The sequence below is a fragment of the Pleurodeles waltl genome, chromosome 3_1 (assembly GCF_031143425.1).
Source record: "Pleurodeles waltl isolate 20211129_DDA chromosome 3_1, aPleWal1.hap1.20221129, whole genome shotgun sequence".
NCBI classification, from domain to species: domain Eukaryota; kingdom Metazoa; phylum Chordata; class Amphibia; order Caudata; family Salamandridae; genus Pleurodeles; species Pleurodeles waltl.
In genome coordinates, this window is record NC_090440.1 from 1,921,855,012 (window position 1) to 1,921,881,816 (window position 26,805).

The 26,805-nt window shown below is 41.2% G+C and overlaps 2 protein-coding genes across 3 annotated transcripts in view; one reads left to right on the forward strand and one right to left on the reverse strand.

The window, feature by feature from the left end:
* SMG6 (SMG6 nonsense mediated mRNA decay factor) overlaps nucleotides 1-12,657 on the reverse strand; it is an 890,340-nt gene extending 877,683 nt beyond the window's left edge. The window contains exon 1 of one of the 2 annotated variants that reach the window (XM_069226152.1): nucleotides 12,538-12,657. Coding sequence is in view for 1 of the 2 variants with exons in the window: in XM_069226151.1 (XP_069082252.1) it covers nucleotides 12,285-12,357 (73 nt within the window). In the remaining variant the exon portion in view is untranslated. Of the gene's footprint in view, nucleotides 1-12,284; nucleotides 12,420-12,537 lie in introns of those variants that run through there. The other variant, XM_069226151.1, reaches the window with a different exon arrangement.
* Nucleotides 12,658-13,169: 512 nt separating this feature from the next.
* The window catches only part of POLDIP2 (DNA polymerase delta interacting protein 2), a 200,970-nt gene continuing 187,334 nt past the window's right edge, over nucleotides 13,170-26,805 (forward strand). The window contains exon 1 of the mRNA XM_069226155.1: nucleotides 13,170-13,362. Coding sequence (XP_069082256.1) covers nucleotides 13,205-13,362 — 158 coding nt within the window. The 5' untranslated portion in view covers nucleotides 13,170-13,204. The remainder of the gene's footprint in view (nucleotides 13,363-26,805) is intronic.

Below are 26,805 nucleotides of genomic sequence, written 5' to 3' on the forward strand. Positions count from 1 at the left end.
AGAACTACACCACACACCTGGCACTGCAATGCTCACCGGGGTCTCATCGGTTTTGTTAAGCCTTTTTAGGATTGAGTGCAAAGTGCTCTGTCCCTGGTGTAATCTCTCTATGGGATTGCAGTAAAAGTTTTTGCAACTCCCAAGACGAAAACTCTCCCAAAATATCTGTGGTTTATAATTATATTAGAAAAGTACAACGTTTCTGTGCATTATAGGAAATCTTTTGCTAAACAGTTGTTAAAGTGGTAAACGACTAAAAAGGCTTTCTGACACACTGGTTGCAGGAGGCAAAGGTAAGAAGAGAAGAAGGGGGGCACAGAAAGATATGTAGGGAACCTGGCCAGTAGCTTGCATCTGCGAATCTTTTAACAGGTAAACTGCCAGCCTGCTCCTCATAGTCCTTCAACTGGCTCAGCAACAGTGCAGAGCCAATAAAAGGTGTATCAGCTGATTAAAACAAAAAAAGCCAATTTTTCATTTTCGTGGGCACCTTAGTTTATTTTTTAAAAAAGAGGGACTGTTACAAAAACGCTGATTTCGCATTTTATTTTTGCATGTCACATAATTTCAATATTCTGGGGGTCTGGAAAGTTTAAGCAACAATCACCTTAGTGCTTTCCTACCTCGAGCACAACAATGGACAATAGCTGGATGCCACTCCTAATACTCAGGAAATATTTGAGAATTCAGAATGCAGATGCCAGACAGGTCCTTCATCTACCAACCCAGACTACGATCGCTTAAAACATCATTTCTCTGTACTGCCATCTGGCAACTAGATGCATCATCTCACAATCAGTGTGCATCACATAACAAGCAATCAATAAATTTGGACCACTCGTTCTTCAACACAAACTCTGCATCGAATGTCAAACAAGAGAAATGCTCTCCAGTCCGGCCCCTATTTTGACCAGAGGTGGGCAAGTCAATAAACCAACAGGGAGACCCGAGCCAAGGGCCTGGCTCGGATCTTAAAGCCCGTGCATGACCCAAGCCCTGAAAATGTTTCCTATGTTAATCAAACAACAGCACGTAAAACAAGATACAATCTCTACAATTTTTTTGTTTTTATGAATGTGCATTTCTTTAAGATGTGTAAACTTTAACATTAATAGGTCACATCATAGCACTGAATTTAAAGGCGATTGTTTTTAAACATGAACCATTACTGAACTAAGACGCAAGACAATTGACATATAAACCCTGCAAGTGGCCCAGATTATTATACAGCAACATAATATTCCATTAAATCAAATGCATTGGTTTTTGTACAATTGGTATTCTGAACTCACACGTTTGAAAGTGCGTTTGTACATGATAATGAAGAAAAACTGTTTTTGTGAAATAAATTATTTGCCTAAAAGCACACAACTTAAGTGGGGAAGTTGCGATTTATCCAGGTTTTCTAGTTTTGCTTTGTACAGCTCAGCTAGTAAATCTGTAACCAATTGTCTTTCTTTAGGTTAAGGCCTTGTTATCCCTCTTTATGAATTTTTCTACAGTTTTTATACTGAGCGAACTTGACACGAAAGTATTGGAACTGCTTTACATTAGCAGCAGTTACATTACACAAGGTCACCATTCATTGTTTCTAGGGATGAGGAAATTAAGTCACTTGCTCAGAATTACTGAATGTTGAGCTGACACCAGCACTCGAACCTGGTTCTAGAGCTCCAAAGTTGGCAGGTCTGGCTTTAATACCACATCCAGTGTACACGGAGGGAGAAAGATTAAAGCCACATGAAAGCTCGGCTCATTATGGGTTTGAAGTTCCAACAGGACCCCAAGTTGAGCCAGAGACAGGCTTAAGGCTAGACTCTGGATCAAGCTTCCATTGGCTCGCCTTTCTCTACTTTTGACAACCCATCTCTTTAAAAGGTCATGAACTACAAAAGGCCTGTTCTTTTTTCAGATGGCAACCTACAAAATTTGATTCTTGCAAGAATAAGAATTACCAATAATGAAAAATTTCAGAGCACATTGAAAACGTGATTCTTTCCATCTCCAAAATCACATGATGCTGATGGCTAATCATATGACAACAGTAAAGAAATCAGAAAAGTAGGTATGCATGTATGTGTCTATGCTTATACCCTCCAGAACACTTCTTGTGTATGTGCAACAATGTACACTGTGCTATGACTAGCATATTTTTGTCTCTCACCTAACACATTGCTTCCCATACAGGGAGTGCAGAATTATTAGGCAAGTTGTATTTTTGAGGATTAATTTTATTATTGAACAACAACCATGTTCTCAATGAACCCAAAAAACTCATTAATATCAAAACTGAATATTTTTGGAAGTAGTTTTTAGTTTGTTTTTAGTTTTAGCTATGTTAGGGGGATATCTGTGTGTGCAGGTGACTATCACTGTGCATAATTATTAGGCAACTTAACAAAAAAAAATATATACCCATTTCAATTATTTATCATTACCAGTGAAACCAATATAACATCTCAACATTCACAAATATACATTTCTGACATTCAAAAACAAAACAAAAACAAATCAGTGACCAATATAGCCACCTTTCTTTGCAAGGACACTCAAAAGCCTGCCATCCATGGATTCTGTCAGTGTTTTGATCTGTTCACCATCAACATTGCGTGCAGCAGCAACCACAGCCTCCCAGACACTGTTCAGAGAGGTGTACTGTTTTCCCTCCTTGTAAATCTCACATTTGATGATGGACCACAGGTTCTCAATGGGGTTCAGATCAGGTGAACAAGGAGGCCATGTCATTAGATTTCCTTCTTTTATACCCTTTCTTGCCAGCCACGCTGTGGAGTACTTGGACGCGTGTGATGGAGCATTGTCCTGCATGAAAATCATGTTTTTCTTGAATGATGCAGACTTCTTCCTGTACCACTGCTTGAAGAAGGTGTCTTCCAGGAACTGGCAGTAGGACTGGGAGTTGAGCTTGACTCCATCCTCAACCCGAAAAGGCCCCACAAGCTCATCTTTGATGATACCAGCCCAAACCAGTACTCCACCTCCACCTTGCTGGCGTCTGAGTCGGACTGGAGCTCTCTGCCCTTTACCAATCCAGCCACGGGCCCATCCATCTGGCCCATCAAGACTCACTCTCATTTCATCAGTCCATAAAACCTTAGAAAAATCAGTCTTGAGATATTTCTTGGCCCAGTCTTGACGTTTTAGCTTGTGTGTCTTGTTCAGTGGTGGTCGTCTTTCAGCCTTTCTTACCTTGGCCATGTCTCTGAGTATTGCACACCTTGTGCTTTTGGGCACTCCAGTGATGTTGCAGCTCTGAAATATGGCCAAACTGGTGGCAAGTGGCATCGTGGCAGCTGCACGCTTGACTTTTCTCAGTTCATGGGCAGTTATTTTGCGCCTTGGTTTTTCCACACGCTTCTTGCGACCCTGTTGACTATTTTGAATGAAACGCTTGATTGTTCGATGATCACGCTTCAGAAGCTTTGCAATTTTAAGAGTGCTGCATCCCTCTGCAAGATATCTCACTATTTTTGACTTTTCTGAGCCTCTCAAGTCCTTCTTTTGACCCATTTTGCCAAAGGAAAGGAAGTTGCCTAATAATTATGCACACCTGATATAGGGTGTTGATGTCATTAGACCACACCCCTTCTCATTACAGAGATGCACATCACCTAATATGCTTAATTGGTAGTAGGCTTTCGAGCCTATACAGCTTGGAGTAAGACAACATGCATAAAGAGGATGATGTGGTCAAAATACTCATTTGCCTAATAATTCTGCACTCCCTGTATAAGACAAACTACACCCAGGAAACCTAATTCAAATTGGTGCAGTTCATGGTCTTGCAAGAGGAACGTAAAGTGAAATAAATACAATACCCAGCACAATGGTCTTTAAACGTCTTAATGCTGTGAACACATCTAGTCCCCAGTTACAATTATGTCATCGGGCCCCCTATATTGGCAAGTACGGTTCGCACAACTATTCTATAAAATGTTAAATACTTCAAATAAGCTAAAGAGTTTTAGTTGGTCTTAAAGCAACACTCGCTAAAAGACAGACACAACTGCCTTGCAGTGGTGATTTTCAATTTATCACAGTGAATTTGTGCAGGGTAAAATGAGCAAGCAAGACAAATGTTTCAAGTAAGATGGCGCGGCAAGAAGCACAATAAAACAGATGTCTAAAAGCAGTATTCTTCTTTACTTCACTTACAACAAATCCTAAACTGCAATTAAAAAGGTATTATACACAAAGCCGACAAAAACTGTAAGGAACTGTAGAGGGTGTGAAACACATTTTCACATAAAAATTGATGCCTATCTTTGCCTTATATTTTGCCACAGCACTGTACCCAAGAAGCAACTGGTCCCATGTCCTGTGTGACAGTAACGGACAATCGTAGATGTTTAACCAAAAACGCTCTGCATGCTGGAATGTTTGAGCTTAAGCAATGTTAAATATGAAACCACCAGTCCCAAAATGCAATGAATGGTGGCTAACACACAAGAACTGGCTAGGTGTTTCACAAGAAATGAGGCCACCTGGCAGCTCTGAATACATGTATCAATTTCAAGCCTGCAGTTATGTTCAGTAATGACTTTTACTTTAACAGTGCAGTTAAATAAACGTTTGTTAACATGCCATTGGCTGACCTGGCACTGTGGAAGTGCCCTCTGTGTAGTCATTTGTCAAAAACGAGAAGCTGAAATTGTGAAAGTTATTTGTAGACCCTGTTTTGGTTTCTACTCCCGGCCAGGACATGGCTAAAACAATGTGTTACTAAAAGCCCATTATAAAGTTGTCAGAGGCACCCTGTGGTAATTTACTACGTTTTCAGTGTGATCAGTCAGTGTTCCTCACAGATTTCCCTAAATGATCCTGTAGGCCAGACCATGTGCCTACATTGACATGAGTTCACAGTAGAAGGGGCTAGTCCACAGTTTGAACACCTCTGAACTGGCAGAAAAGACCTAGATCTCTATTGGTGAATGCAAAACATGCAACAGGGATTATGCAAGACTGAAAACAAAGAAATGGCCGAAGGAAAAGACTAGAAGACATGTCTTCTCTTCCTCAGCAATAAGGACCTTGAACAGCACTCCAACACAGGAATAAACAACTTAATTTCTCCAATTCAGGATGATGCTTAAGACTTCCTTTCAAAGAACGGCTGGCCTAGAAGTAGTAATGTTGATTGCCTAGGCCACATATATACCAAAGACCAGAACCTTGCCATTTGTAAGCACATCTTACTTGTCTTAACTTTGTATTCCCCTTCTCTGTTGCTTTATACTTAAGTTACACATATATAATAAATACGATCACGTGCATGCTTCTCCTTGCCAGCTGCATCCATTAACAATATTTGCTAATGCAGACCCCCACCCCCTTCCCATCCCTGATTTTCCTTATTCACAGAAACAAGAGCTTCAAACATAAAATGCTTTGTGGGGTACTAAAATGTGTTTTCCAAATGTCAAAACTGTCAAATTTTTAGCTTTGCCATCAAATATAGAAAGAACTCTTGCATGGATTTTGACCTTTCCTGTGATTATTTATGCTAACAAGTAAACATGGTACATTCTCTGCCAAAAGGAATTCTATACATCTATCTTCTAGCAGGTGGCTGTGCTACAATGTGTAAAAACCTTTCCAAAAACTCAGACACACATTCACATAATTTATTTTGCCATAATCTTGTACAAGCTCAGTTCTTGTGATGAATCGATGAAATTCAATGAAAGGTTGATCAGTGCTTGGCGAGTGCTTACCATAGATTACCACACTCCTGTTCAATTGCCTATCATTAACCATGCTAGCCACATGGCCAGAGCAGACACACAGTCTCAGTGACAGGTGCAAACCAGACTTCACCTATTCAGAAGTGGTATTAGGTGAAAGACTGCTATCGTTTTTCAAGGTTATCCACTTCTTGCTTTTTACAGCAGTCCCGGAAAGGATTCTTGTTGGTAACCAAAGATGGATCTTTGAACTTTTAACGCCTAAATCCTAGGCGTCATCAGTTGATAGAGCTTTTAATCACCTCAGAACATTGCAGACTATTGTGCACATCATGTGTAATTTACTGAGGTTTATCTAAACCATAACAACACTCACAAAGCACCAGACACTGGTAAAAAAGCAATAACAAAAACATCTGATAATAATGAACAAAGAACAAAGTAATAATAGTTTAGAATAACATATGAGGTTAAGTTTAGCATTATGTTTGCTAACGAGCCATGTGCAGCCAAGAGATGATTTAATAAGAGACCTTGATTTCACAGTGGTTTGTACAAATGTCTCCTACTGTTACAAGTAACTAGTCATACCAACATAATTAGCCTGAAAAAGGAGGTCCGCAAGTGCAAAGTCGGAAGCCCGCAAAAAGGACATTGGCGACTAGGCAGATCATAAAAGTAGTAGAAAAAAAAAGAAAATAATGTTTAAATGGCATTGCTATGTCACAGGCAGAATGCAGGTACCTCTGGCTGGAACAAGCCTATCGGAAACCTAAGCATATCAGGCCTGGAGAAATCTACTCACCCACTAGCTAAGGAGACTCATATTTTATGACAGAGAGTTATTCTTAGGGCCTATTTGCCAGGTCAACCGAGAAAATTTGAACTGGCAAAGTACAGGTGTCTGATCAGTCAGAAAGTGAAAGCCCCCTCCATTTGAAAAGTGAACGAGCAATAAAGATGCCTTTAAGACTTGTCTATATCTTGTCACATTCGGTGTGTGTTCAGAGCCAAAACGTCAAGTGCGAGCTTATGTTGTCTTACAAATTGCTGTTTATTTTATCCTGGAGATTGGTGTTTACTGTCTGACAATCATGCTGGACACACAACATTTAAATAGGTTATAAATAAACTGTACAAATATTTCTAAATATATTTCAGTAGTTAGGAAAACACTATTTTGTCATTCTTGAGTGGATGGAAAGCAGGATTTTTACAAGCTCAAATCAAATCAGAATACTTCATTTGGTGAGGTGCAAATGCTCAATATTAGCTGAAAGCCCATTTCCACCAAATTATAATTTCTAAGCTTACAGTTTTATCGGTAAAACTGTATGTAAGTGGAATCATTTGTGGCCATGTCAATGGAAAATATCTGCATGCAAATGATGGTGTGTGTGCTACCTCATCATGCTCTAGTAATATATTAAAAGTAAGAATTTGAATTGAGAAACATTTTCTGCCCACACTTTAAAGAGAATGCTATTAGTGACCTAAGAGGCAAATCAGGGGTCACATGTACCCAATATTTGGGATAGATTTTTTTTTTAATTATAGATGGAGCAAACATTTAGTCCATTAAATCAAACAAAATCGTTGTTTTTTTTGTACAGCAGACATACTGAACTCACATATAAGGAGATATCATCTGTGATAATTAGGCAAAAGGTGACCCTGAAAATTAAAATGTTTGCCTAGATCCACACAATTTGAGACAAGATTATGGGTCAAGAACAATACAGTTAGATAAGGCAGATTATTCAGGCCACCAGGCATGCAGATATGGTAAACTTTTTCCGATTTGGGGAGGCATGCAAGTGTTTACATAGGTCCAGAAGTCTGGAACTGCTCAGACGTTTAATGATTAACAACCAATGAGAGAAAGCCATTAGAGTCATGTGACAATTTTTAGGGGAAAGTAGGCTTTAACTTTTGTTTTAGAGAGGTTTGCTAACATCAAAAAAGCATTTAAGTGGTTAGCTTGGTCAAAAGGTGTGATCATGTATGCTGCTAAACACTACAGAGGTCGTTATATAATGGTACAGATAGAAGGAATATATGACAACCGCGGATGTGGGCTAGATGTTCTCGGCCTCTGTCTTAAGAGCAGACCAGTGGAATGAGGCTCCAGCTCAATCAATACTGTTAGCAACAACTTCAGGACAATAAATGATGAAGACGCTTACAAGTAAGAGAACAACAGCTCCTGGTGAATAAATAACGTATTTATTTAACGATGAGATTACAAGACCCAACAGATGCAGAAGGAACCCCTTTTTTCCCTGTTCGAGTAATCCCACTTATCAGCTTCAAAAGCCACCAGTGGGACACATTGTTTGGTACACTTTGCGCAAGTTGGTCATAGATTTGTTACTAACCAGGGCTGCAAAACAAAACATAATATACTATGGTCAAAAATAACTCCTGTTCATTGCTGTGTAATCCAAACCCTTAAGATATTATTAGTATTAAGATTCTGCAGACCGATTTGTTTATTTGGTGAAAATTAGTTGCCACATCCATCAATAACATAAATGGAAGTTCATCAAATCTTGGTAACCATTGTCCAGCTACACCCCCCACCCCCACAAACTCCTGACAACAACCATGATGAATCGATAAAGCCTGTTCCAAACTACAGACGTAAGAGGAACACAGAAGCAGGGCTGTGACACAGTCTGAACACTTGCCCCAAGACCAAAGCCACACTGAGGCAGTAAGTCAAGCATCTATTAATTGTCCTGGCCCATATGATCTAAACAGCACCTTAACTCTGGTAAGCTGAAACAATTAAAAGCTATGATCAGCACGGCAGACGGGGAACCAAAAAGAGCCCTAGGAAAGAAATGTTCAAGCAAGCCTCACTTGCTTTTTTCCTCTTTACCTCTCTCTCAAGTCAGTGATTTAAGGCAGCAGGCACAGTAGGAGAGAGGGTGCTCTCTCCTGCTGTACCTGCTGCCTTAAAACTCTGGCTGGAGGAGGTGAAAAATGTCTCTGGTACACCCCTATTGCCACAGGAAATAGTCAGTTCGGCCCTGCTGCGCCAGTTAATACATCTTAAATAAGTTGTGGCTTTGTATAGTTTTTCTCAGTCAGGAAATAAAGAATGAGGCACTGATCAACATAGCAACCTTTGGACTAATTCCATATTGAATGTCAGCCTGGATATTATTTGCCCAGACCTTCACTGGATCTGATTTACCAAAACAATCCCAATAACCTTGACTGATTAATCAATCAGGGAGATGGACCTGTATGTTATAGGGTCCGATCTATTGCAGTTTTTTTTATTATATAAAATTAAGTTTATAATCTATTTGGACCATGTATTGGGCGATGAGCAGAGTCTGACTTAATGCTAAAGACTCTAGTAGAAAGTGAGACCCAAAGCACATACTTGGCTTTATTTGAGTACTCAGCATAGCACATTCAAGTCCCTGAGTACAGAGAACTGTATAGAAATGGTTCAATAGAACACAATACACATGAAAAATATGAGAGAAAGGCAAGTGGGAAAACATTAACATAAATGGATCATTTCAGGTCGGAGGTTGTTTTAAGTCTATGTATTTTCAACTCATGCTGAGCCTATCTTCACAAGATTCTCTTCTTGCCAGAGATCTGAAATTTTTGAGAGCTATTCGGGTGTGTTGAGGTGGACTGTCTTGTATCTGGTGCTTGCATCTTTGTATACTGAGCCTTGTTCAAAAGGAAGCCAACCTAGAGCTGCAAGGAAAGGAGTATTAATCTGTTTGTATTAGACAATAGGTGGGCTACTACATGGAGAGCCACTTGGCCAGGCACTATGCATGATGGGTGGGTCCTTGTAAGGGGAGAGGGCAGGATCCTTTGCTTCCCTTGTGGGAGAAAGGGAGCCCTATAGAGATATGAGCTTTATTTTTTTAAGGAACAAGCAAGTGGGCAATTGCTCAAGGTCCCCACCTTCAAGAAGTAACATGTTAAAGTCAAACTGTTTCTTCCAGAAAGCAACTTCAGAACTGCTGTGCAGCCCTTGAACTCTCATATCTAGATGGTAGTAGCGCCCTATATCATAGCCTTCCAGACTCCACACTGGAATACATTATGGGCACCCTACATGCTGCAACACATCTCACCCAGGGCCTGAAGAAATATGATCAAATCACCCCATCTGATGAAACATCACTGGCTCCCCTTGCTGGCCTGTACCATTTTCAAAACCAGCTGCATCATTTACAGAGCATCACAAGTACCCCGCTTGTCTTGCAAACATGCTCACAGTCTCTTGTGGTTCTTGGTACATCCACAGGAGAGACACCATCAGATTGCAGACTAAGAAGTGTAAGAAAGAACAAAAACAAGACAACAGGCCTTTTCCAACTATACACCCAGGATCTGGGACAATATCGCCGTATCCATCAGGACCACCCCAATGCTGCCCCAATTTAGGAAACAGCTGAAGACTCATCTCTTAACAGAACACTACATAGCGAAGCATTAACGGACAACAATCCAGATACCTCTCCTATTACTCATTGACTTCAAGCTTGCCTTTAACCAGGTATTGTGCTCTGCTGCCTTTTGAGAAGATCTGCGCTATAGAAATACCTTATAGATGTACATTAAAGTGACCTTGCTCTCTTTCTCCATCTCAACCTCTCTCTTTTTACCTGTGCCACTTTCTCTACCCCTCAGTTCTTTCCTCGACTGTATCTCACTTATCTCTCTCTCTCTACCTGAACACATCCTGATAAACCTCTTTACTTCTGTATATCTCCCTCTAATTTACTGTTCAACAATCTCTAGCTCTCTCTACCTCTCTAAACCAAACACATCGCTCTACCTCTCTTTCCCACCTAACCATCCCTCTTTTTACCTTTCTGCCGTGCCCCATCAACCTCTCTAACTCATTTCTATCTCTTCCTTCCTTCTTTCCTGTTGTTAAGCTGCTGTCCCCCACCCACTCTTATTGCTCTTACTCAGCGGAGCACAAGTTCACTGTTTAGCCGCAGAGAAGTATACATAGAAAAAGGGGGAGTGACAAGACAGGGAAAGAGAACAAAGGAGAAAATTAACATATGTCACTTGATGCAATGGGGAAGATACTCAGGAGTAGTTTCATTTACACTTCTGACAGAATGTAAGTTGTGAAAAGAAATTTGTTGTTATGAATATCTGGTGGTGAATGCTACTATTCCAAGCTCACCAGCCTCATGTAACCAAAAGAACTTTAAATTAAAAAAAATATATATATACATATATATATATATATATATATATATATATATATATATATATATATATATGTGTGTGTGTGTGTGTACAGAAAGGATCTTTGGGTTAGCCTCTTCATTCATTGGTCTGTTCAAATGTTATTCACATTTTTACCTCCTCGCACCACAGCAAACCTGTGATAAAGGGTCAGCCTAGCTCCTGTTATTGGCTCTCTTACACTGCGAATTGCAGCATTTTATATGACCACATGTTAACATTTGACAAAAAAGTAGTACACTTCAGGACAAGGGCTTGTGATCCAATATTTTATTTTGCCAATAGTTTTTCACTTGCCATTCTTTATGCTTTTGGTATATTTTTTGTCATTTCTATGTGTTGAAGTTATATTTTCAGATTGACTTTTGGGACACATAATTGCAATAACATTGTTTACCATTGGATCGGTTTCCCGAGGCCGGACAGATTAGCTTTGGCACTGCTTCTTATATTATGTACCAGCCTAATAATCGCCTATTATGGTACATTTACTGTGTCTTTCACAGAGGAAGAGGCTTGTTTGACACTGAATTCCATCTTTGTTGCTAAAGACAAACAATGTACGCCTAAGCACAAAAGGATCAGCTTTATTATGCCTCCTGATGATTTATTTTGGTGATTCTGGTCTAGAAGGTGCCAGGTAGTTTGGACTTTTAGCTGTTTTCGAATGTCCCCAGTTCCGAAAGTTTAGCACATAATTAATTAACATGTATCATCGTGAGGGCTTGAAGTAGCTTAAAATGGGTAATCAATTCACAATTAAACCGCACAAGGGCCCTAAAATCGGTCTTGCCTGGGGCTCCAAAAATCTTTGACGGCACTGATTAATATCGGTAAGTAGGCAATGGTGCCATAATCCATGAAGGGAAATTAGGAGAGCAGGTTCCCGAGAGTGGAAATGAGGAAGGATCCATGCAAAGAAACAAGGGAGAGCATCCCTGCAGGAAACTGTTGAATCAAAGAAGAAGACTATCCTGCTAGGGATTAAGAACGACGTTCATGTAATTAAAGCGGTGTTGATTTTCTTCACCTTACAGCTAGGCCTACACCTTATAAATATTTTGATGTAATTAATAGAAATAATAAATCGGAGTCACGCTTCTAAAAATGTTTTCATTGCTTCTTATTAAGGCGCCGTTCTAAAAGGGTGTGTCGCTATCCTAGGAATGGAGGGCTGTCAGAGTTAAGGTAACAGGTGTTGCTATTTTGTTTTTACAGTCCTCTACGTTTATTGGGTAACTGTCTCTGTTACTTGAGTGTTGTCCCTATAATGATGTTCTCCTCTGTCCGTAAGTGGGTCCTGCTGTCCCCCGGTGATCTCTGCCCTCTCACCTCGCCCAGAGGCCGCCAGGATGTCCCTTAGCTCTTCGGCAGAGATACGGACTCGCTGTAGTTCCTGCGCCATCAGCGACCGGGCTGGGGGCGGAGGGGTAACAAACAAACGGCGGGGGCGGGGGGCTACTGCTCTGTGATGCATAGACATAGATGAGGGGCCGTGGCGCGCGCCATCTTGGGCGGTCAAGAGGTAACTGGGTACGCAGGGTCGTTCTAATCAGTAGGAAGATCGTAGTAGGTATCACCTTACACTGTTAGCACGACTGCTCCGGTGCGGCTCCTACTCTTGCTTCCGTTCGAGCAGTTCCTCGTTTCTGTTTCCTGATTGTGGTCCAACAAACTGTAAATCGCCATTTCCAAGATGGCAGCCTGCCTCCTTGAAATGACGCGACGCACGCGTGTCTGTCCTCTATCTCCATGGCTACCGATGTCCGGTATTCCTGTATGGCTCCATATAAGCCACCACCAGGAGCGTTCTACTGTGTGTTCACTACGTTGTGTGAGCGCGTTATCGGTTTGTAGACTGATCCCGCCGACTAATAGCTATATAAAAGACCGAAAGCGCAATGATCTGCTCACACTTGTCACCTAGTGATGTAACTACTTCACCATTATAGTTGTGCAAATCCTTGATTTGATTTTGAAACTTTACGCGGAGTGTTTTTTCAATGTTTGAATTTGTCTACGGCGGATAAAAAATTGAGCTTTGCCTCCTTTAAAGTCCACGATCTGTTGCTTATAAATGCCTGCGAACCGGTTGGTAGTTTCAAGCCTGTTTCCGACTGTAGTAACTTATCTCGTGTTTTATCTGTCATTGTCCCTGCTGTGAGTGTTCTCATATTTTGACCAGGCTTTCTTCCATGTCTATGATGAGTGGAGTTCCAGTTTTCGCGCATGATCAGATCAGTTGGTGGATCATGGCGGCTTGCGCTGCTCGGCGCTGCCTCTCTGTACTAGCCCGGTGCAGGGCCCGAGGCATAGGGGTTCTAGGAACGGAGCTGAAGGAACCTCTACGACCACCCCGGAGACTGCTGTGTGGCTGCGGCCTACAGTCGGACCGGGGCTTCAGTTCTAGGTATGGAGGAGGATATAGGGAGTTCGTCAGACTTCAGTGCATTATCCGAAATGATCTGTGCACCAGGATTTCAAAGCTCGCTAAAATACTTTAGGCTCGTTGCCCCGCCTTTGTATAGAGACCGACAGCTCGTACTACTAACAGAAGTGGAAAACTGAATGGGCAGATAAATCGGTGGGTTGTTCGTCAGTCTTCTCCAAGGCGTCCTCTGTTACCTGAGAGGAGACTGTCAGACTATTACGTAGTCTTTCATTTGTGACTGGATACACGAAGGTGCTGACAGACAATTCATTTCTAGAAAGTATAGATACGTGCATCCGGGGCCTCCCTGCGGCACTACCGAGTGCCCCAATTTTTCACATCCCCTTTATCTTGCCTCAAAATTAGGGCGGCATGACTGTTCCAGCCGGTTAAAAAAAAATTAACATCACCTAAGCTGGGATTGTTTTCTCCTTTATCAGTGCATACTTTAAACAGTAAAACAAAAGAAAGCACCTAATGTTACCAGACTGATAATTAAAGTAAACAAAAACAGAACATAAATATTAAAATTGAATATGTGTGACGTTATATAACGTCTTACACAGGTATGTCCCGGCCCTGGCAGAAGCTTAAAACATTAAAAAATGGCAAGCCTTTCTCGAAATTAACGTGATGTGAGTCCATATTGTATTAAAATTATTTTATCTAGTGCTTCTGTCCTTGACACGGCGTTAAAGCGCTTAATGTCTGGGCAGGTCACTGCTCTATAACCCAAGGTGAAATGGTAGTCTAATGGTTTTGGTTAATGTTAGTTATTGGTATCGGTCTGGTTTGCACAAGCAAATCATTCTATGCATTCATCACTCTTACATTGTAGTACATTTAATAAGATCATTAGTGTCGGTGGCTATGTTAATTCATATAGAAAGTGGGCCTACTAGGTGAGCTTGTGAAATTAGATGTTTTTAGGATGCATGGGTATGACTTTAAAAGAAGGAGAGGTTGTGAGCTTAGATAAGTGTGGGCAGTTTTCTGATATACTATCACAGAGATAAGGGCAAACATGTCTGACTTTGAGAAGTTTGTGCTCGGAGCGAGGAGGCACGCAGATGATGGAACAGAAAGAGAGGGCCATTTGAAAGGAGAAAGAGAGAGCCAATAATCTGAATTTTTGAGTAAGGGTTAGTTTTTCATGCTGACTTAGAAACATAGAGGATGATTTTTGAGATGGCATGCAAATGCAAGACAGTATAAAGAAAGAAAATTTGCATTAAAAGATAAGGGTATATTCGGTTCTTTTTATAGACCACTCAATCAGGCGAACAGTTTGTCCCCTGCTAGGCTGCCTCTGATTACTGCTCTGTCAAGGTCAGCTGATCCACTCAAAGGTTCGAAGCATAAGGTAGAGTCTAAACACATACAAAAATATCAAGAGGGTAGGCTGTGTTCAAAGGCACCCATAGCCTTAAGATCATAACAATGTGAGAAAATAAATGGGTAAAGAATGGATACATTGAGAAGATTTCCACAAATGCTGGAGTGGATATCCTGTCAGGTTCTTTCTCTAGTTTGGCCCGCAGCATCATTTATAAACACAAAATGGGATGCATTTTGGAAACCCCTGTTTGTCGCATGGCACAAGGTGGAGAGCAAGGGCAGCTTCCACAGATAGCAGAAGTGTATTGCCTGCATTGCGTAGCCTGGAGAGTAGAGTTCCAGACACTGAGGTGAATTTCAGAAAATATATGAAGACTTTGTGAGCAAGGGTGCATTGATTAAACTTCCTGAAGCATTGCCCTTTAGTAGATGACGGGGTGGGTTGGACTGCAGAGTCTTTGTGCTAGGTGAAGGGTTCTCTTTAGATGAGGCCCAGATTTGTGTCTTTCTTGATCACAGCCACCTGCAGAAACCTCACACCTCTTTGTGTATGCTTTGGTACTAGTAACATCTATTTATTTAAACCTTAGTATGTAAAACCAATACATAGAGCATTACACTATTGTTAAAACGTTTAAAAAGCTAAAATAACAATCTTTAATCAAGAATAAACTTAAAAAATCCTCTCCGAGCATGAGCTATGTCAAAAAACCCATATTTAGGAGACTCAAGATTATATCCCTACGGTGAAGCATATTATACTTAGTAAATCGTTTTTAAGATTAAGCATCTAACCCCTAAAAAATGTAGACTATCAAATAATAAATGTATATTAAACTTGTCATACGTTTCCCCTAGCCCCTGAAATCTACTTTTTTTTTTAATACAAGAAACTTAAAACCTAGACAAAAATTCACTAAAAGCCTAGGAAGGAGGGAATTAGGTACAGAAGACAGATAAAGGTGAGCTCAGTTTGACTGCCAGGGTTCCAACGTATTACTTGCCAAATTCTTCCTTGCTAAATAATGTAGATCGTTAAGCCCTGGTTCCCTATCACACATTTCTTTTAATTATTTTTTTTTAAAAAGCGGAGGCACCAGCACATTCTAGTTCTCAATATTTAGGCTGCTTGCTATTTTCATCAGTGTGTCTTCTAACCTTTCGTGCCCAAGACAATTCACTATTGCAGATTTCCATCGCACAAAGGTTTGACATTTTGGGACCATTCACATTGTAAAGTTTATCCCCAAAACTTTTAAGTTGCTTTGCAAGCCATGAAATTCCAGTCCTACAAATCAGGTTATACTCTCAGGGTTATTGCTCCATTAAGTAAGTAACCCTAGCAGTTTCTTTAAACATTTACCTTCAATCTTTTCCGATGTTGGGTTGGAACTTAGGCATAAAACTTCTGTCCCATACAGACATTGTGAAGACACCACTGCCCTGTATGCGGTGAGCACTGGGGAAAGTGAGGGAACCCCACAAGCTTTCTTAAATATTAACCCCCCCAATCGAGGATGTCAGGTGTCCCCCATCTCCAAATGCAGTGAGCAACTCAATTTCTCATTAAGTAACATCCCTAAAATACATTTAAAGTGGCAACCTCAACTGGCATATCGCCCAGTCTCCAGATAAAGGGCTCTGAATTCTTACCAAATTTGACTGTTTTTGTTTTATCCATAATTATAATAATTACATCACATATTACACAATACTTTTTAAGCAACCCAAGTTTCCTTTGAAGCCCCTCCTGTGTCAGCTCAACAATTGCCAGGGCATCATCATAAAAAAAGAAAGTTATATGTGTTGCCCTTCCCCCCAATTTTTGGGGTGAAGGCCTAGGATTTCTTTAAGGATTGTGGCAGGTCAGCGAGACATAAGGAAAATAATTTTGTGACCAGCACACAATCCTGCCTCAAGTCATTCTCTAAATCTATTTTCATGAATAATGAACTTTTTAAATCCAGTTCCACTTGTGTCCAAGTATCCCAATACAATTCTTGGATTATCCTCGAGACATAATACAGATTACCCATATCTCTCAATTTGGACCACAGGGTTTTACAATATACTAAATCGTTAGCTGAACGAAAATCTACAAAGCAACAAAATAAGGTGCCTACAGTTTCCATTACCTTCTGACTCATTGCCCATAGACTAAAGCAGTGAACTATTGTGGAGCTCTGGTTTGAAGCGTAATGGTTTGGTCCCACTCAAGCAGAAGGCTTGAGTGGGACCAAACCATTACACTCTGTCCACACCTCAAAATAAGGGAAGGCTACCTTGGCCGTGACATCAATTAGACTTATCAAGCAAGAATTACTTGGATCAGCTGGATCATTCTTTTTATGCATTTGTTTAATTACGACAAACTTCCAGCTAAACGGAAACTGTCCTAGAATGGTTATACAAATAATACTTTTGAAAAAAAGTGAGCATATCTTTTGGCATTTACTTTTAAGGCAACTGCACGCAAGTTATCTGGGCCTGCTGCTCTTGACAGGTTGGGGGAGTTTATTATTATAGTCAGTGAACTAACACTTAGCCTGTCTGCTCGAATACCATGATGCTCTATAAATGTTGGTTAGGTGAGTCACCAACACATCCTCTAGGACCATACACCTTATTGGATATTGTAACACATTACAACCCGATTGTACATGTTTCCAAAATGTTTTTATATCTTTTGCCGTTAAGACAGATATAATTTCTTCCCAGTTGTCTTTATAGCAGTCACATTTATTTCCCTTTAACAATGTTTCATACTTCAATTTGCAGTATTATATGTCTCTTTCTGCCTCGTGGCCCGTGGACACCTCTTATTTTGCCTCACATTATTTAGACTCCTTTTTAGAGCTTGGCATTGGTGGTCAAACCAAGGATGTTTACTTACTAAGAGACGCTTTGTACAGTGGTATTGCATTTTACATTTACAGGAGTCAAACACTTGACTACCTCCTTGATAATCTAACTTTACCACTGAACCACTTCATAGCCCTCTTCCCCTATCATTGAGGAGGCCTTACTAGATTGATAATTGCACAAAAGTGTCACATTCTAGTCATCAATTTGAGTCATTATTGTTTTTTTGAAAATAGGTTTTAAGGGGGATCACAGTTTGTCTTGGTGAGGCCAGTGACTGAAATTCCACCTTTAAATGCCTGTGGTCACTTCCCATTATATTTACAACTCTGGAGGCATTGTACAACTCAAAGGAGAAACCTGTTAAAAATATATTATCTGTGGGACACTACTGGAGACCGTAAACCTAAGTTTCAGATCCTGGGGTGTCAATCCTAATCAGCTGTTTAAACGAGCAAATCCTAAGTCAGCTAACAGCTTAAGCTCTGGGACAGAGTGCCCTGCTGTGTTGGGCATCACCACACAAAGCTTGCGCATGGTGAGCATCCAGGAAAGGACATTCTGGTACAGACGGAGTGGGCAGGTCTGTCAATTATAAATGCTTGCCTTCTTTGCTCCTCATTAAGTGAAGATGTTATCCTCACCCTCTGAAGAGTAGAGATGTCCCTGCCACCAACCCTTCCAATAAGGCTTTACTCTTCCACCCATCCGATACACTTCCAACTATGGCAATCATTTTTGACACCTCACAAGTGCATGGGAACGTGAACATGAAATGTGGGTGCAGAGGGATACAATTTGTAAAACGATTATTTGTTTTTTTGGGGGTCGTGCTCTATAAAGAATGCCAATTTGAAAATGGACAAATGTGAAAAAGCCTGGTAGATAAAGGACAGAAAAACAAAAATATGATCGAAAAAGGTTATGAAACTTTAAAAATAAACATGTTAAGAAGGGAAATCATGGGGGCGTGAAGGAGGGTATTGCATGCAGCAGATTCAGAATTGCGACATGGCTGTCGGGAACAAATTCAGCTTCATCTGATGTCCACTGGAAGACGTGTCATCAAGGACAACATTTGCAGCACACCGTTGTCATGAAAGAAACAATAGGTAATAGTACAAGGGAACCTCACAACCCAAGATACAAAGAAGAAACGCTTGTTAATTTTTCTTATTACCTTTCTTAGTGAATGCTAATTCAGTCCGACCAGACTTCTTGGAATGCACACGAGTGCTTACCTTTAGGAATAATATTTTAAAATTCAGTTGTTTAATTCGGACCTGAGCAGAGATGGAGTCTAGTGAAAAGAATTTCCCTGAAATCAAAGCTGCTGGTGGCCTAAAAACCCGCTGACATTTTTTTTGGTGTCTATTTGACTTTCTGCCTGGTCACTACTATGTGGGTTGAATAGGCAGTCCCGGGCTGCGAAAGAAGAGGATAGATTATATAATGTAAAATCATGGATAGCAGGGGCGGCTCCTCAATAAGGGCGGAGGAGCATTGCCCCCAGCCTGCAGCTGCAAAACCTTTCAAAGAAAAGGATAATAAACTATAGACTAGACTAAACTAAGCTATGTTTATTAACCTTTTCTTTGAAAGGGGTGGGGCCACAGGGGTGACGTGCAATGCACTCCCCCTACCTGTGCATGTATGTTTGGCCGGCTGTCTGGGACCAGCCAAATACACATGCGCACATGGCTCTCTCCAGCCCATCAACACAGTTGCTGGGCTGGAGAGAGCCTGCACAGGCTCCCAGTCTGCCTCGGAGCGCCCTGGCTGGGCACTCCCAGCCAATCCTGACTCTGCTTTGAACAGTGTCTGAACTGGCCGCAGGGCAGGCTGGGAGGCTGTGTCTACAGCATCTGGATGAAGGAGAGGAGTGGTGCGGGAGCAGAGGTAAGTTTTTTTTTTTTATTTTTTTTTAATTCCTCCCGTGCCCCTCCCCCCCCCCCCCCCCAAACCACCCCAGGAATCCCAGAGAGCAGCAACTGCTGGATAGAGTACTAGAAAGTGCTTTAAGTACATTCAAGATCTCACAATTGCCAACGTGGGAATTTTCACATAATAATGAAGATTGCACTATGAACAGATCACTTCCATTAACCATGTCATCTTAGCAATGGTTCATCTCCTTATTACGGGTCCCATCTCAATTCGGGGAGGGGGGTCATTCACCTGCTATAGGAATTCTAAGTATTCAATTTGGTGGCATTCAGCCTTCTCTTGTTCTCTACTTAAAGAGTGGTGGCAAATTGTGCTCTACTTACGGAGGATTCCACCCAGCTGTCAGCACAATCATTCTGTTCGTGAAAAGGCCTATTGTCAGTTAACAGTGAGCTTTGACCCAGCCAATTGCTTATCTTTGGTTGGCTTTATTGTCCTCTCAATTGCTTACTTTTTATACATCAGCTTGTGAGGGCTTTACTTTCTCGTCTTGTGTTTCTCTATCCCCTGGAGCGTGGACCCCTCCACTGCCCGCTGTTAAAGCAGTACTTTTTGGTTACATACTGCTGTTTTCCCCACTCTGCCACTCTCCTTGGTGCACTGTCACCCATGTGGCTTTCCCCCACCCCCTCTATATTGTGCTCACCCTGCTGTGTTTCTCCCTCCCCTCTTCTCTGTCATTGCTTTTATGCCTGTGTGCTCCACTTGTGAAGGAAAGTGGTTTATTATTTTCGAGGTGGGAGCTTGCCCACCTCAAGAAATACTAACACCAACTTGTCAGGGTGAACCATAAAGTAAAAACACCAAATGATAGAAATCCCAAAATAGACTGCAAAAATAGAGACATTTTAAAAAACAAAATGACATCAAGACAAAAATCCAATACGGGGAAATGAAGATATGATTTTTTTTTTTTTTTAAAATAAAAACGCACCAAAAAGCACAAAGTTCCAATAAAAGTCTATGGAAATGGAAGACTATGGCCTAGGAGCGATTTCAGGCCGACAGACATGCCACTTGCATTCCCCAAACAGGTAATTGTGCTCCTTCATAGATTTTAGTTTCTGACTTATTTAAGATGATGAAAATACTCCAACAGGGCAAGCTTAAAGCTGTCTCTGATTAAATTGCATCAGAATTGGACACATTCACCCCAAGTTCCCCTCAAGGGTCTAGAAGTCCAAAAAACTTTCAGTCCCAACTCTTCAGGATTTCTGGAGCAGCTCCTCTGCTTAACTTCTAGAGATAGCAGGACCTCAGGGACAATACTTAGGAACTAGGACTGACTCCAGCAGAGGCCCTCTGCAAGGTCCAGTTGCTACTGGCCACTTCAATGAAAATACCTCCTGCTGCTCCTTGTAGCGGCACAGGAGGTCAGCCAGCTGAACCTTAAAGTCCACTTTGTTGTGGGTGCCAGAGTGAGAAAGTTCAATCCTTCAGGGCTCCTCTTAGGTCACAGACAGCAGGTCCAGTCTTCGTCTGATCTTCGCCAGGGCGAGGAAGTGCTCCTAGGAAGGTGCCTTAGGATACCACATTAATGGTTGGCACTAGCTAGTTGGTGGGGTGTTTTCTGACTCGATGGGATAAAAGGTCCATATACAACCATACCCAATTTTTCAGCCATTCCTGTTTGCCCTTCTGCAGACAGCCCAGCACTTCCTGCCACTCCTAAAATCATCCAAGACGGAGAAACCCCTTCTCACTTGTTCAGAGCTCTTGACTTCCTTTCAAGTTAAAGTTCCTGGGTCCACTCCATTTCTCTGTCCTGGCATGATATGGTTCAAAAGTACCATTACTTACCATTCTGTCTCCAGGCCCAAGACACTGTTATGCACATGGAGCAGTTTTCACATCTCATTAAGGTCAAAAACGTGCTGGGTAGCTGCTGGCTAGCTAATACAAATTAGGCTCCAGGAGCTTCAGGCAGGGAAAATGTAACTTTCTAAAAGTTACTTTTCCTAATTAATATAAAGCTAACCTCTGCAATGAATTGCACTTTTAATAAGTATACAAAATAGTCCTTAAGGTACTGTTTCAGCAGTTTCCTGTCAAACATTACAGATCAAAGTTTGTTTTATAGGTTTCTTGTAACTGTATTTGAATTGTGAACTGGGTGAATTTCCAAATTACCGAATGTGCACTTCATTACTTTTTTGAGGGTTTCTCCACATTGCTTTAGATGTTAATTGCCCTGCTGTGATTGTTGGAGGGGAACCAATCACTGGTGGGCTGGAGGAGCCTTTCAGAGCTTCCCCATTATTTAATGGAGGCTGCAGCGCGGGCCACATTATTTAATGGAAGCTACATCACGGATGTGCATCGGGCGCACCAAAGGCGTGACTAATGCAAGTCCGTCAGCACCCATCCATGCCTGAACGGCGCCAGGGACTCTGCCCCTTCGAAATCTCATAGGACACTTTACTCTCCATCAACACTATGCACTCTCAGAACTTCAACACTGAAGTGTAATGCAGGAAAGTGGGCACCAGAGAAGCTGCCTCGTAACTTTAAGGTTTGTGGCTATGCCCTAGTGTCCTTTTAACTCACTAGCTCCCCACCCCTGACTTTCTCTCCCCAAATGACAGAATATAAGCTGTTTAGTATTAATTGTCTCTCCTTGGTGAAACATCTTGCTAATATTTTAGATCTCATTCAAGACCACTCTCCCGACATTCTGTTTCTTACTGAAACCTGTCTATGCAAGGACATGGTAGCTGAATGTGCCCTGGCGCTGCTGCCGGCAGGGGTGTGGAATTTAATAAAATATCTACTTGTCCATGGGACAGGTTACTTCATGAATCTACTAGTCCTGTAGAAAAATCTACTTGTCCCTTTGATGCCATGTAGTGCGGCAACAAATTATGACAGCAATATCATTATATAAGTGCTCTGATAATAGCCTTTCTCATTATGCCAGGGATAATACTATAGTAGGGCTTGAATACTACCAGCTTTCTATTTGTCCACCTTTTCGCAGATCTACATACTGAGGATGTTGGTAGCGGTAAGCAGTAGTTCCAGGGCTGGAATGCCCTTTTGAGTCTGTTCAAACCTGCTAACATGCATGTTTAAAAAGTATTCCCCAGCTCTTCGCCAATCATTTCCCATACTGAGAAACATTTGAAATTTACTCCTGATAAGGGTCAGAAGTAAAACTTTCAGGGTTGGGGGAAAAAAGTGGCTAAAGGGAAAGTGAACTTGTAAACGCTCAACAGATTTTCGCATGAGCAAATCTACACCTGCAAATTTGCTTGTGCTAGAGTTCATTTAAAAAATATTTTCCAGGAGTACAATTTCCTGGTCTACTTATGTAAATTCTTGTGAATTCTTGAAATACGCAAATCTGCACTGATGCAAAGACATATACCCTATGTGCACTTTTGTGACTTTCTTTGAGAATTGCCCCCCTACTTAGGTCTGGCGTTAACCAAGACCCTTTGTTTTATTAAAATTCTATCTCTCGCTCTCTCTATCCATCTACCACCTGGCTTCACTGTGATTACTACTACTTGCAGAACCTGTACCTCCTCAGTGCCTGGACACACTCACGCGTGACAAGGTCTGCACTGTACAAATCATTGTTGCAATACATTACAATGATTACAATCTGCTCTTTCACAAGGACCATATGTGCACACAAAGTCGTTTTGGTCAGTGCCAAGAACTACTGTGGCAATGTGTGCTTTTTGAAGCCAAAAAATATTTTTGCTACTATGTTACAAGGATGAGGGCGCAGCAGCTTCCACAACTATAAAGTTTTACAAAAGCCATGTGAAAACATGGCATGCATTAACAAAACCTAAAGACTGACCACCAATGTTGGACCTATTGGCTTTGCTAATGCTTGTTTATATTAATGTTTCCTACAATCTTGTTGGAGCTGGTTACACTGACTTTTCATCATGAATATATTTTGGAAATACTAGCATGCATCAAGACATTATACTAAATGATGCTTCAAATAAATCACGCTGATGCTGCCTAACATTTCACAGTAGTTTAGCAAAACGTTTTTTCCCTTGTTACATTTTTTAAAAACATTTTATTTTTAAAGCAAAAAAAATCATCAAAATTGCTTTCAACCTTCTGCAAATATTTGCATTTAATCAGAGAGCATTCCGGGAGCATTATACGCTGCTTCATATTTCTAAACATATGTACACTTTTTTTTTTTTACTGGAATCTTTGTCAGTAGTACAGCCCAAGCTTACAGCATATTTTTAGAAAGTTCACCCTAATAATAAAAGCTTTGTATTAAAGAACCAAAAACACAAGTTCAAACAGCATTCACATATTGACACAAATATTACCTCAACTGCAGACAATTCCTTTTGGTGCTCTGTAATGTGGTACTGTAAATTGGTAACCAAATGTTTGTGCTGCAGGGTGTTGCGCCTACCTGTTTCAAGGACAAAATAAATCTGCAGACTTGTTCTTGACCCCAAACAATTGTCCTGGGCATTGGGCTTTAGGAATTCCATACCCCTGCACAGGGTTAATATTTGAGCACAGGGTTACTATTTGAAGAATATTAACAAGACTAGTGGCAGAGGTGGTGGCCTTGCCGTGCTCTATAAAATAGATACATTTGTAGTCTGTCTGTGTTCTATTCCAGAGTGTGAAAGCACTCTTTTTAAAATCTGTTTGAACCATAACTTCATGTCAGGACTTCTTATATATCACCCTCCTGGCCCCTCTAAAGTTTTCAGGAGGCGTTAACTAAAGCCATTTCCCCGCTAGTGGTCAAGTCAGCTAACTTTAACCTAATAGGTGATCATAACCTTCATTTTGATGATACTGAGGACAGTGACGCTTCTTATCTTTTAACGGACCTTGCTTCTTGGCAACTAATGCAGTTAGCAGGTGGAGCCATGCATTCACCTTCCAGACTCAGTTTTTTCTAACTTAAGTTCTATTCAAACAGCTGGTTTGCTCCCTTTGGTATGTACTATATCTTTTGCAGGCACATCGTACCAGCTTATCCAGTCTGGATAGAATTAAGAAACGCCCCTGGTATAAGTTTGACATCCAAAAATATGGGGACTTTATTCGTTCTAACAGTATATTGTCTGACTCTAATGTAGAGTCCGCTTATAACAATTTTCATTTGAGGCTTACCATAGCCTCAGATAATTTTATTCCTACTAAACAGGTTTTTAGCAGGGAAAAAAACATTCTGCTCCCTAGTCCAACGAGACTCGTCACAGATACCAAGCACTGTAAGATTCTGGAGCGCTCTTGAAAGAAGGGCTATGACCCCTTTTTGAAAGTTCAATATAAGGCAGATATTAAATCTTACCTCAAACTTATTTTTAAAACAAAGACTGACCATTTTGCTGAGGAAATTAAAAATAGTCTCGACCCTTCTAAAGACATTTTAAAACTTCTTTATAGTTTTATAAAACCAGTTCCCTCAGTTCACTCCACTATCACTCCCAACACACTGCGAGAAGCTTGCAGAATACTTTCTTAGTAAAATAGAGGACATCTATTCTCTGGTCCCCTCGGACATCCCCTCCGCTAAGTTAGAAGATGAAACATCTTTTGAGAAAATTAACTCCTCTCCAGCACTTAACTCCCTTCCCCTTTTGGATGTGGAGGAGCTGACCACTATCTGACATTAAGTTAAAACAGGGTTCCCTCCAGACCCACTAAAATCTGACCTGTTTCTCAAGCCCGCGGACCCCCTGCTGCCACTGTGCTTACGAGTTATAAATCTATCTTTGTCCTCAGCCCAGGCACCAAGTAAGTGGAAACTTGCTAAGGTCATTCCTCTCTTGAAGAAGCCATCTATTGATGATTTCAAGCCAGAAAACCTCCGCCCTATGTCGCTGCTACCTTTTCTGGCAAAGGTTACAGAAAAACATGATTATACTGCTGAAATATCTAGATGATAATCATATACTAGATGTCTCACAAAATGGCTTTAGGCCAAGGCACAGTACAGAATCTGCATTACTTGCGGCCACGGAACAACTCCGTAGTGCTCTAGACAAAGGCCACACATCTGTGTTGATATTGCTTGATTTGAGCGCTGCCTTTTACATGCTGTTGCACAAAATTTTGATACAGCGTCTAGAGAGTATTGGGATAGGCGGGTCAGCACTGTCTTGGTTTGCCTCCTATCTATACAAACTATCTTTTCAGGTCGTTTCCCCTCCTTTTGACTCAACATACATGTTCTACAGCATGGCATTCTGCAAGGCCCTTCACTAAACCCTATCCTGTTCAGTGTATATGTCCAACCGTTGGTGCAAGTCATTGAATCCACTGGAATGTTATTGATAGGTTAGGCTGATGATACGCAGCTGGTACTTTCCCTTACAGGCAACCCCACAGATGATCGCGCCAACTTTGAAAAAGGACTATTGGCAGTGGCAGAGTGGATGAACTGAAATTGTCTCTGTCTGAACGCCAATAAAACGTAAGTTCTTTTAAGAGACAAAGACACCCATCTCTGGGGAGACCACTGGTGACCTACGCCACTTGGGGTTCGCCCACACCCAAACCTTCTGTAAAAAAAAAAATGTGGGTGTTATCATGGCCAATTCTCTGACCTTCGTGACCCAGGCCAGTTCGGTGGCTGGTACTTGTTTTGGACTTTTGAGAAGACTTAAACCTATTCTCGCCCTTTTTTACTCCAACACGTGACAGGCTATTGTCCAAGCTGCAATTCTCTCTCTGCTGAATTATTGCAGTGTCCTTTATTTGGGTGCCAACAAAGAGGTCATTAGAAGACTCCAACTGGTTTAAAATGCCACAGCTCACGGATCTTGTTTTAGCCATATTACCTTGTGTCAATCTCGCAAGAGGTGGGGGCTGTTCCTTTAGAGCCAAGGCCTCTGCTGTTTGTAACTCGCTACCCCTTCATATTAGGATGATTGAGGACCATCTGTACTTCAGAAAGATCCTGAAAACCTGTGTTTTCTCTTATTAGAACTTTATAGGGTACTGTTCTTCTTTTGTGCACTTTTCGTTGCAGCTGTTTTTTATCCTGTCCAAGCCTAGCTCTGGGAAGCTCTGTTGCTGGAGCAGCCATGCACTACACAAACTTTTTAACATAACATAATATGTATTTTGGCATTTTCTAGGATCATGCTACACCTCTGCTAGTTAAAATACCTTATGGGTTCAGGGCACAAGAGGGGCACGACAACTTTAATTTTGCACATGTTCCACTTTTAAATATCATATTCCCTACCTTATCTTGTGGACCTGGAGGGGGAGGGGGGGGTAGGAGATTAGGATTTAATAATATTTACAAGCGGGTTTCAC